This window comes from Populus euphratica, unplaced genomic scaffold, assembly GCF_000495115.2.
Source record: "Populus euphratica unplaced genomic scaffold, PopEup_1.0 scaffold1050.1, whole genome shotgun sequence".
Classification (NCBI taxonomy): domain Eukaryota; kingdom Viridiplantae; phylum Streptophyta; class Magnoliopsida; order Malpighiales; family Salicaceae; genus Populus; species Populus euphratica.
In genome coordinates, this window is record NW_011500608.1 from 34,459 (window position 1) to 47,254 (window position 12,796).

General features: G+C 31.8%; 1 protein-coding gene across 1 annotated transcript; it reads left to right on the plus strand.

Annotated features, from left to right (window-relative positions):
* Nucleotides 1-3,344: 3,344 nt before the first annotated feature.
* On the plus strand, nt 3,345-12,209 carry LOC105115645 (uncharacterized). Its single transcript, XM_011012591.1, has 8 exons — nt 3,345-3,912; nt 4,558-4,792; nt 4,995-5,064; nt 5,154-5,726; nt 5,916-6,081; nt 6,190-6,899; nt 10,407-11,313; nt 11,422-12,209. The coding sequence occupies exons 1-8, from the start codon at nt 3,345-3,347 to the stop codon at nt 12,207-12,209; spliced, it is 4,017 nt and encodes a 1,338-aa protein (XP_011010893.1).
* The last annotated feature ends 587 nt before the right edge of the window (nt 12,210-12,796 follow it).

Below are 12,796 nucleotides of genomic sequence, written 5' to 3' on the forward strand. Positions count from 1 at the left end.
TGTGCAGCTCGTCTTGCTCGTAGCTACTATTCTATATTTTATCTGCTGATTATTTTCATTCTATATTTGATGTTCACCTTCCAAACTCAAGGCTATAACTAATGACATAGTAAAGGTTGTCGAAACAAAAACTTTCATTAAATAAAGTGGAACTTTAAGAATAGCAGCTGGGATTACATAAGCTCGAGCAGGATAAAATTACAACTCTCTCTGCTTATAAGAAACTGCAAGTCGGGAGATAGTCATTTGCAACCAGTTTGTCATGTTAAAATATTAATATAATAACTTCATAGGGTTAATTTTTTTTGTTAGCTATTAATTGATCCAAGCTCTTTGTTCCTTTTTTATTATCGATCATGACTATCTTCTTCCTATGTTCTTAAAAAGATTTAAAAATAAATAAATAAAAATTTATTATATATATTAAGAAAGATATTTTTAATAATTAAAAATAACATCATTATAAAGTATTTTTAAAATATAAAATCTAAAAAAAAAAACAATTATAATGTAAGTTTTTTTATTTTAAAAGTATTCTTAAATTAATTTTGCTTGACTTGAGATGTATATATATTTCAAATTAATTTCTATATATAACACATGTATGTATAATATATAATATCAAATATTTGTTAGTAATTTGTCCTCTTATTTAAAATTTTTTGATTCCGCCATTGCTGGCATTGATAGTTAATGGTTATTGGTCTTAAAAAAAAATTATAGGAGTAAATTAACAGTGTTATTTTTTATGTAACAAAAAATTGAGATTCATTAAAGATCACCGCATGCTCTTACCAAGAGCGGAGATAGAAATTTGCTATTAAATAAATATATAATTTTTTTAAGATAATTTATTAATTTATAAATATAAATTTTTAAAATTAACAGTAAAGTTTTAATTTAAATATATTATCTAAAAATTAAAAATAAATTTAAAAGTATATAAAATTAGAGTGAAAGTAAAAATAAATTCATTATTAAAGTTACATTATTTGATATTTTATGGAATATAATTCATCTATAATTGAATCTGAATTGATATTGTAATAACTCATTATTCGAGATAAAATAATAATTTCATATCAACTAAAAATAAATTAAATTTTTTTCTCTTTCAATTTCTCTTTCTTTCACTTGAACCTTCCTTAGATTAATATTTTATAAATTGGACTTTGTAAGTTTACAAGGTTATTGTTTTATTTTTTTTAATTTTTTTCCTTGGATTTTTTTTTATTTTCTTCTCACCTTTTTTTTTTATATTCTGTTTCTGCCCAGTCGACAACATATAAAAGGAATGAAGAACTGATTTGTTTTATTTTTTAATAGCAAATAACTATTTTACCTTTAATGAATCGTTTTGTTTTTACTTGATCTTTTTTTAGCATTATCAAATTCTGTTTATCCTAAAATTTTAACAAGATTTTATTCAATATATTTTAAAATCCCTTATAAAATTTTAACTCAGTCTGATAATCAGATTAAAAAATATATCTAATAATATAAAATTAATCAAACTATAAATTTTTAAAAAATTATAAAATTTTAATCCTAGTTAAAGCATTACATTAAAAGGCTGTATATAAATTTTTAAATTTTTAATTAAAAATTAAAATTTTTCTGTATATAAAATTAATTAAAACTAGAACCACCCGAATCCATGCATGATTCCGCCCTCGGCTATTGCAGTTTACACGCGCTCGAGGTGAAGAATAAGTGAATCCATTTTTCAAAGAAAGGGAGTACTTTTTTTTCTCATTTTATGCTCTGCTGATTTTGCTATCTTTTAATACTTTCACGCAATCCCATGCACAGGCGGGAAGCTAAAGAGATCCAAATGTTTGTTTATTATTTGAATTAGAAAAGTTAATTAATGAAAATACTTTTCAATTAAAACAAAAATTCAAAATTTTTTTTCAATTAACATAGTTTTAATTATATTATATATTCTATTTTAATTTTTTAATTTTGATTCTCTTTCAACTTTTTTATTTATCAAATTTAATCTTTATTTTTTATATTGTTATTTGTTTTAGTTGAAATAATTTATGAAATTAAAATATTTTTTCAATTTTATTTTTCTTTAACCTTTTCACTTGTTAAATTTAATTTTTAATTTTTTAATAAATTTTAAAAAATAAATTAAAATATTAATAAATTATTTTCAGCTTATTTTTTATGATATAATAAAATATTATAAATTATTTTTTAATTCATTTTCCATACATCTTTAAATAGAAAAAAATGAAATAATTTTTAGTAATTTATCTTTCAACAAAATTATTTTTTAACAAATAAATAAATGGATTATAAATTTTTCAAGGATAAAGTTTGTTGCGTGAGATAAAACGTGGCTCCCAATTTTGAAAGGAAACAAAAAAGTCAATCGCCAGCGTAAAAAGTGTTCGTCAGGGTCGTGAAAAGGCAGTCATGATAGCAATTAATAAAGTCTAGATTCTGCTTCTAATCTCAGCCCACCGATTTTTCTGTCTTCAGCAACTCTCTTGTTCCATCCTTGCTTCTACTGTTAGGGCTTCCCTTTTATAGAGAAATGCACTGTTCCCATGTGTTGGACTCCATGCCATTTAGGGGTAGCTAATATATAGCTATAAAATAATTATGCTATTTAATTGTATCCTCATCTTTCTTATCATGTAAGATTGTATAGTTAACGTTATGTTAATATATAATAAATAGATTTCTCCTTATGATGGTAAGGAGACATTCAGCTATTCCACTATCTTGTAAATATCTTAATGGTATCAAAGTTAGGTTTATAAATTTCTATAGCCGATTTATCTTCTCCTTCATTCCTTGTTCTTCCACTCAATACAATGGTGCACATGCTCACCATTAAACTGACTTTCTCCAATTACCTGTTGTGGAGAAATCAATTTGTTCCCCTGTTAACTAGTCAAGAAATGTTTGAATTTTTAGATGGTACAATCATCACTCCAAGTATCATGGTTACAAACTCTAATAGAGTCACCAAGCCAAATCCTTCTTACAGTTCCTGGTTACATACAGATCAAATGCTACTTAGTTTACTTTATTCTCCTCTTACAGAAGAGTCTATGAGTGAGGTGCTAGGACTACAACATTCTTATGAGGCCTGGCAAGTTCTTGAAGCCTCATTTTCCAACAGGTTAAAGACTCGAGAATTACAACTTAAGGATGAACTCCAGCTGATGCAACGCGGCTCTCGATCCATTATTGAGTTTTCTCGACTCTTTAAAGGTTTTTGTGATCAGTTGGCTGCTATTGGTCATGCCATTGATGACACAAACAAAGTCCACTAGTATTTACGAGCATTAGGACCAAACTACAAAATTTTCTCTACCACTATGATGTCACAACTTCCATCATCGTCATTCTTAGATATTGTTCCAAAAGCCTTAAGTCAAGAGATATTTGCACGGTCTGTCAACCATTTGCCTTCCAACTCTGTTTATTATGTACAACAGACTTCCAAAATGACAGGAGTCAAGAAATGGAAATCTCGGCCTTCCACGTCTTCTACACCCTCTATCAACTTGCAATCATCATCCATCTCCTCTGTTTACTGTCAGTTGTGTGACAAAGAGGGACATCTGACCAAACATTGTCGGAGCTTCTTGAAACTCAAGAAGAAACAATCAACTTACCTTGCTAAAACTTTTTCTGCTTGCTCCATTCAAGAACTGCAAAACCCTGAGTGGTTCCCCGACTCTGGTGCAACCTCTCATATGACAAATAATCCTGCCAACTTGGATGATCTGGCTATCTACTTTGGTAATGAAAGGGTGATGGTTGGTAATGGTCAGTCTCTACCTATTTCTCACATTGGTTTTGTTTCCACAGTTGCTCCTTACAGTTCCATTCCTTTGTTTAATGTCTTGGTTGTTCCTGGCATTAAGAAAAATCTTATTTCTATCAGTTAGCTTACCAAAAAAATTAATTGTCATGTAATCTTTGATTCTCTTCGTCTTATCATACAAGATCGCGTCATAGGAACAGTGTTGGGGGTCGATCGATGTGAGAATGGTCTCTATGTCCTCGATTAGCATCGTCATGCTCTTCTTTCACTTTTTTCTGCCCATAAACCGCGTGCTTCTACTCAGTTGTGGCATGCACGCCTTGGCCATCCCAATTATTATATTATTTCTTCTCTTTCCAGGTTATGGTCTATTCTTTGTAGTGATAGATCAGTGTTGAATAATTCCAACATTTATGTTGGTTGGCGACTTGGAAAAAGCCACAGTTTACCTTTTTATCTAAATAATGAACATTGTATCATGCCATTTGATCGATTACATTGTGATTTATAGGGTCCGTCACTAGTATCTTCTATTACTGGATACAGATATTATGCTATTGTTATTGATGATTATACTAGATTTAGTTAGATGTTTCCTTTGAAACACAAATCTGATTTGTTTGATACATTTGTTAATTTACAACATTATATTGAGACTCAATTCTCCATAAAAATAAAATCTTTCCAATGTGATGGTGGAACGGAATTTACAAATAATAAGTTTTGCTCTCACTTGCACTTTTGTGGTATTGTTCTTCGTCTAGCATGTTCTTACACTCCCAGTCAAAATGGTGTTGCTGAACGTAAACACCATCATGTCACAGAAACCGATCTTACCCTTATGTTTCATGCCTATATGCCAGTTTTATTATGGGTCGAAGCCTTCTCTACTGCTGTTTTTCTCATTAATCGACTCTCATTACCGTTCTTAGATGGCAAAACTCCTTATGAAATCTTGTTTGGTAAGTCACCTGATTACTCTATGCTTCGTACTTTTGGGTATCTTTGCTTCTCTTATTTAAAAGATTACTCACCCCATAAATTGTTTCTAAAATCTGGTCCTTGTGTATTTTTAAGTTACAATACTCTTCATAAAGGTTTTTGTTGTTTAAACCGAAAGACTCATCGTGTCTGTGTTTCACGACATGTTCAGTTTTATGAACATCACTTTCCTCATATTGATGCCTTTTTTCCTATGCAGTCTAATACTGACTATACCTGTTTTTCTGATTGTGCGGACTATGTTCCCAATCCTTCTCATGATGATTTTTGTGACTCTTTATTATCCTCTCCTATTTTAAAATCACCACGTCTGCCTTGTATTGATGTTCCAGGTTCCATAAGTTCTTCTTCACTGCAGGTTCCTATTTCTGCAGCGTCTCTCCCTGCCACTACACCTTTGGATTTCAAGGTTCCTTCTCCTATGTCTTCACCTTCTCCTGTGCCTGCCAACCATCATCATATGATTACTAGGGGGAAAGATGGTATTTTCAAACCACAATCCCATCATACAGTGACTGTTTTGTCTTCTAATCAGTTCTTTCAAGCTCTTCTTGTTACCAAAGAGCCTAAGGGTTTTAAGTCTGCTGCAAAACATCTTAAATGGCTTTTAGCCATGGATGACAAGATTCTTACTTTAAAGAGAAATGATACTTGGACTTTTATTCCTTGGCCTCCATCTTATAATGTTGTTGACTATCGCTGGATCTTCAAAGTTAAACCTTGTCTGGATGGGTCTACTGAACTACATAAAGCATGCCTTGTGGCTCAAGGTTTCTCTCAGGTTCCTGGTCTTGACTTTGGCGACACCTTCAGTCCTGTGGTTCGTCGTACTACAGTCCGACTCATATTATCATTAGCAATTGCTTCTGGATGGCGTTTACATCGGTTAGATGTCAACAACGCTTTTCTTCATGGTTTTCTCAATGAAGAAGTATACATGGAACAACCACCGGGTTACATTGATCCCCTATTCTCTTAGTATTTCTATCACTTAAAGCGTGCTCTGTATGGCCTGAAACAAGCTCTCTGCACTTGGTTCCATTGCTTCGACTCTTTCTTACATACCCTTGGTTTTCACTCCAGTCTGGCTGATTCTTCATTATTTGTTTATCATTCTAAGCTTGGGACTGTGTACTTACTTTTGTATGTTGATGACATAGTGCTCACTAGCAGTAGTTCTTCATTGATTCACACCTTCATTACTCGGCTTTCCAAGGAATTTTCCATGAAAGATTTGGGTGATCTTCATTATTTTCTTAGGGTGGAAGTTAAACCTAATGAAAAGGGTTTGTTTCTTAGTCAAACAAAGTATGCTCTTGATCTCTTACAACGAGCTTCGATGATTGATGCTAAACCGATCTCCATACCTTTTGTTATTGGTTAACATTTATCAGCTGAAAGGCAGTTGTTCTCTGATCCCACTCTATTCCGCTCTCTAGCCGGTGCTCTTCAATACTTAACCATCACCAGGCCAGATTTATCATTTTATGTTAATTCTATTTGTCAATTTATGCATACTCCCACCGAGGATTATTTTCGTGCTCTCAAATGTATTTTACGTTATGTTAAAAGCATAGTTCATCATGGATTTCAGCTATATAAAGTATACACTCATAAACTTCTTGCTTATTCTGATGCGGACTGGGCTGGTTGCCCTGATACACTTCGCTCTACTACCCGTTATGTTATTTTCCTTGGAGCTAATTTAATCTCTTGGTCCTCTAAGAAACAAAGCACTGTCTCTCGTTTAAGTGCAAAAGCCGAATATCGCTCCTTAGCTGTCGCCACTGCTTATGTTGTATGGCTCACTCAACTACTTCGAGATCTTCAGGTTCCACTTCCATCTCCACCCTACATTCTTTGTGATAATCAAAGTGCAATATTTATGGCTATCAATCATGTTACTCGCCCTCAGTCAAAACACATTATCATTGACTATCACTTTATTCGAGAACTTATTGCTAATGGCTCTGTGAAAATAGGCTTTGTTCCTTCCCATCTGCAGCTCGCTGATTCGCTTATTGAAGGAGTCACCAAGCCTCAGTTTTTTCTCTTTCGAAGCAAGCTTAGTGTTCTCCCTTCTCCCACATTCAGCTTGCAAGGGGTGATAAGGGAGAATCTCATGATTCTCCATAATATACGCTGCAATCCCTTTTGTTACTATAATATTGCTAATGTATAGCTGTAGGATAATTATATTATTTAATTGTATCCTCATCTTTTCTATTATATAGGATTGTATAGTTGATGTTATGTTAATATATAATAAATAAACTTCTCCTTATGATGGTAAGGAGACATTCAGTCATTTTCACTATCCTGCAAACATTTTCAAGTTTAATCCTTGTTTCTTGGTGCTTCTTTAAAATGTCCTGTTTCTTAGTGTGTGTTTTTTTCTTCTTCTTCTTCTTAATTCTTTAAAATGTCCTGTTTCTTGGTTCAATTAATCTTGGTTCAATTAATCAAATAGTTCCTGGAAGAACAATGATCCCATACTATATAATTGAAAATGCATGTCCAGTCTATTTGCAGGAATTATAGTTTTGAAGATGATATTTTCATTTTTTATATGCTTTGAATTCCTCCATTGTGTTATCCACAGCTTCCCACGTCCTAGTGATCTACCCATGGCACGTGGCCTGCAATAATTAAGAGAAAGCAAGGCCGGTGGGGGTATTTGAATCGGAAAATGGGTTTTTGATAATCAAGAGGTCATTATAGCTGCTGTGAAAATTATGAGCTGGCTTTGTTCATGTGTTCAAGAGATTGATGATTGAGTGGGAGTCCAACCAACGATGGGGTCCACATGTGTGTATTTTATTAATGGGTTTTTAAAAAATATTTTTTATTTCAAAAGTATCGAGTTAATAAATTTTTTATTTTTTAAAATTTATTTTTAATTTGAATACTATAAAAGATTTAAAAACACTAATTAGATCCTAATTCCAGCAAATAAAATGATGAATAAAAATTCTTCAAAGTTTTTACAGCTCCACAGACAACACTTGAAGGGCACGTCCACGCCCACTTGCTACCAAATATATATATATATATATATATTAAAAGTCCAATTACACCTTATCCCACATCAAAAATAAATAAATAAATAAAATGCTGAAATTGCCCTTTCTTCAAGATAAAATAGTGATTTTATTATACTAATTCACAAAGAAATGTGAATATATGCATACTGAAATGTTGAGCCTTTTTATTTTGTTTTAATGGATTCAATACATTTTCTGATAATTAATTGTGATTTTTTATTGGATCAGTTCTTGAAAATAAAGTTGACCTAGCTAATCTTCTTTCTTTTCCATAAATTGTTTACATCTTAATCGAAATTAAGTATTTTTTATTAACAATCTTAAAAATATACATTTAACATCGATTTACTATAATTAAATAAATTTATTTATTTTTCTGAATTATAATACAACACATGAATCTTAAAAAGTATTTGAGGAAAATGTCCTTGATGGCTCAGACGGGGGAAAATGCTAATTTCCATATACAACGTAGTAATTTCGGCGGACCACTTGTGCTCCCCGCCTCCACCTGCTGGTTGTACTTTGAGACAACATATTGTGCTCAGAACTCTCGATCGAAGACACTGCCAGTTCTCTTTACTCTCTCTTCCTTTCCCCTCATTCTTTAGCGGGAATGAAGTTAATAATTAAGTATGCGTGTCATACAATTTTTTTTTTCTATTTTTATTTTATGTAAAATAAAATACCCAATTAATATCCGTGTCATATGTTTGTGATTCTGATATTTTTATTGATTTTAAAATATGGATATTATGAAGGTATAAATTGATATTTTAATACTTTATAGAATAGTTTTAGATTTTTTTAAAAATAATAAATTATAATTTTTATTTAAAAAGTGGAGAGCAACTATATGCTATGTAAAAAACTATGAAAATAAAATATTAAAATCAGCATTTTAGACGTGATAATTTTTTTTTTGAAATAGAGATTTAGAAGTTTTTTAATTTATTTTTAAATAGAGATTTAAAAGATTTTTCTTTGATGGTTCCATATAGATTATTCTCAAAGGCCAGATAATTGGATAGCTTGAAATTTGCACCAATTCAGTTTTTAAAAAATTATTCAAAATTAAAAATTATTAAATCTATAAATAATAATTTTTTAAATAACTCTAAATTTATCTAATGGGATCTTAGAAACTCTCAAATAATTTTGTTTTATAATTTTTATCACGTCTGATATTTAAGAACCCAACAATTAGATATAGTAGATTTGATCTTTATCTCTTTAATTGTTATTTATTTTAGTTAAAATAATTTATTAATTTCATTCTTCTTTAATCTTTTCACTTATCAAGATTGATTTTTAATTTTTTAATAAATTTAAAGAAAAAAATTAAAAAAATATTTTTAGTTTATTTTTCATTGCACGGTAAAAATGACTATGGATGGGTAAGCTATATTTGAAAACGCAAGTCAAAAAAAATTGAAAACTAATGCCAAATACAAAAGGGTTGTTGACAAACACTTTCACGCTAAAGTGTTTAAAAAATGAGATGAGTGTTCGCATTTCTATGTAAAGAAAGATGTCTAGCGGGGTTGTGTAATAAGCCGCAGCATACAAAATATGGTTATCAAGAATAATAATACTTATATTATCAATTTAATTTACTAGATAACATGAATATCTTTAAAATTTTTAATGTTTTTAATTTTTATTTTTATTAAAGTTAATTCAAGACCAAGTGTTTAACCAGCAGAACTATTAACATATAATAATATATTGCAAATATATTTATAAACTAGATAGACCACGAAAATCATATAATTTTGTCTAAATGCATCAAGCATGCAACTTAATAAAAATAATCATAAATTTAGATATGATAATTGAACTATATTTATATATTTTTAGATGATTTACTCGTTGTAGATAATCAAGATTTGTAAGAATCTCAAATTAAATTTTTAGAAGATATTGCTTTTTTTTATTTTAATTATTTTTATAGTCAATTTTGGATTCTTTTAATTATGTGAGTTTTAAACCTACATACAAACAATATAAACAATTTTTCTATCATATTACTAAATTATATATATTTTTTAAAAAATATTACATTTTTTAATTTCTTTATAATTCTAGGTTTCTTAATGTTTTGGAACACAAGTTTTTTGTTCATATTAGAGTTCTTAGATGGCAAAACTCCTTATGAAATCTTGTTTGGTAAGTCACCTGATTACTCTATGCTTCGTACTTTTAGGTGTCTTTGCTTCTCTTATTTAAAAAATTACTCACCCCTTAAATTGTCTCTAAAATCTGGTCTATATGTATTTTTAAGTTACAGTACTCTTCATAAAGGTTTTTGTTGTTTAGACCGAAAGACTCATCGTGTCTGTGTTTCACGACATGTTCAGTTTTTTGAACATCACTTTCCTTATACTAATGCCTGTTTTCCTATGCAGTCTAATATTGACTATACCTGTTTTTCTGATTGTGTGGACTATGTTCCCAGTCCTTCTCATGATAATTTTTGTGACTCTTTATCATCCTCTCCTATTTTAAAATCACCATGTCTGCCTTGTACTGATGTTCCAGGTTCCATAAGTTCTTCTTCATTGCAGGTTCCTATTTTTGCAGTGTCTCTCCCTGCCACTACACCTTTGGATTCCAAGGTTCCTTCTCCTATGTCTTCACCTTCTCCTCTGCCTGCCAACCATCATCATATGATTACTAGGGGGAAAGCTGGCATTTTCAAACCACAGTCCCATCATGTATTGACTATTTTGTCTTCTAATCAGTTCTTTCAAGCTCTTCTTGTTACTAAAGAGCCTAAGGGTTTTAAGTCTGCTGCAAAACATCCTAAATGGTTTTTAGCCATGGATGACAAGATTCTTGCTTTAAAGAGAAATAATACTTGGACTTTTGTTCCTTGGCCTCCATCTTATAATGTTGTTGACTATCGTTGTCCGGATGGGTCTACTGAACGACATAAAGCATGCCTTGTGGCTCAAGATTTCTCTCAGGTTCCTGGTCTTGACTTTGGCGACACCTTCAGTCCCGTGGTTCGTCCTACTACAGTCCGACTCATATTATCATTAGCAATTGCTTCTGGATGGCGTTTACATCAGTTAGATGTCAACAATGCTTTTCTTCATGGTTTTCTCAATGAAGAAGTATACATGGAACAACCGCTGGGTTACATTGATCCCCTATTCTCTCAGCATTTCTATCACTTAAAGCGTGCTCTGTATGGCCTGAAACAAGCTCTCTGCACTTGGTTCCATTGCTTCGACTCTTTCTTACATACCCTTGGTTTTCACTCCAGTCTGGCTGATTCTTCATTATTTGTTTATCATTCTAAGCTTGGGACTGTGTACTTACTTTTGTATGTTGATGACATAGTGCTCACTAGCAGTAGTTCTTCATTGATTCACACCTTCATTACTCGGCTTTCCAAGGAATTTTCCATGAAAGATTTGGGTGATCTTCATTATTTTCTTAAGGTGGAAGTTCAACCTAACGAAAAGGGTTTGTTTCTTAGTCAAACAAAGTATGCTCTTGATCTCTTACAACGAGCTTCGATGATTGATGCTAAACCGATCTCCATACCTTTTGTTATTGGTTAACATTTATCAGCTGAAAGGCAGTTGTTCTCTGATCCCACTCTATTCCGCTCTCTAGCCGGTGCTCTTCAATACTTAACCATCACCAGGCCAGATTTATTGTTTTATGTTAATTCTATTTGTCAATTTATGCATACTCCCATCGAGGATTATTTTCGTGCTCTCAAATGTATTTTACGCTATGTTAAAAGCATAGTTCATCATGGACTTCAGCTGCATAAAGTATACACTCATAAACTTCTTGCTTATTCTGATGCGGACTGGGCTGGTTGCCCTGATACACTTCGCTCTACTACCCGTTATGTTATTTTCCTTGGAGCTAATTTAATCTCTTGGTCCTCTAAGAAACAAAGCACTGTCTCTCGTTTAAGTGCAAAAGCCGAATATCGCTCCTTAGCTGTCGCCACTGCTTATGTTGTATGGCTCACTCAACTACTTCGAGATCTTCAGGTTCCACTTCCATCTCCACCCTACATTCTTTGTGATAATCAAAGTGCAATATTTATGGCTATCAATCATGTTACTCGCCCTCAGTCAAAACACATTATCATTGACTATCACTTTATTCGAGAACTTATCGCTAATGGCTCTGTGAAAATAGACTTTGTTCCCTCCCATCTGCAACTCGCTGATTCGCTTATTGAAGGAGTCATCAAGCCTCAGTTTTTTCTCTTTCGAAGCAAGCTTAGTGTTCTCCCTTCTCCCACATTCAGCTTGCAAGGGGTGATAAGGGAGAATCTCATGATTCTCCATAATATACGCTGCAATCCCTTTTGTTACTATAATATTGCTAATGTATAGCTGTAGGATAATTATATTATTTAATTGTATCCTCATCTTTTCTATTATATAGGATTGTATAGTTGATGTTATTTTAATATATAATGAATAAACTTCTCCTTATAATGGTAAGGAGACATTCAGTTATTCCCACTATCCTGTAAACATCTTCAAGTTTAATCCTTGTTTCTTGGTGCTTTTTTAAAATGTCCAGTTTCTTAGTGTTTTTTTCTTCTTCTTCTTAATTCTTTAAAATGTCCTGTTTCTTGGTTCAATTAATCAAATAGTTCCTGGAAGAACAATGATCCCATACTATATAATTGAAAATGCATGTCCAGTCTATTTGCAGGAATTATAGTTTTGAAGATGATATTTTCATTTTTTATATGCTTTGAATTCCTCCATTGTGTTATCCACAGCTTCCCACGTCCTAGTGATCTACCCATGGCACGTGGCCTGCAATAATTAAGAGAAAGCAAGGCCGGTGGGGTATTTGAATCGGAAAACGGGTTTTTGATCATCAAGAGGTCATTATAGCTACTGTGAAAATTATGAGCTGGCTTTGTTCATGTGTTCAAGAAATTGATGATTGAGTGGGAGTCCAACCA

What these genes read in the sequence shown, in the direction of transcription:
- LOC105115645 (XM_011012591.1), top strand. Translation starts at nt 3,345, where the DNA reads ATGTCACAACTTCCATCATCGTCATTCTTAGATATTGTTCCAAAAGCC. An exon ending in ATGGTTTTCTCAATGAAGAA is followed by an intron (nt 5,727 to 5,915) that starts GTATACATGGAA and finishes TATCATTCTAAG; the next exon opens with CTTGGGACTGTGTACTTACT. An exon ending in AGTTAAACCTAATGAAAAGG is followed by an intron (nt 6,082 to 6,189) that starts GTTTGTTTCTTA and finishes AACATTTATCAG; the next exon opens with CTGAAAGGCAGTTGTTCTCT.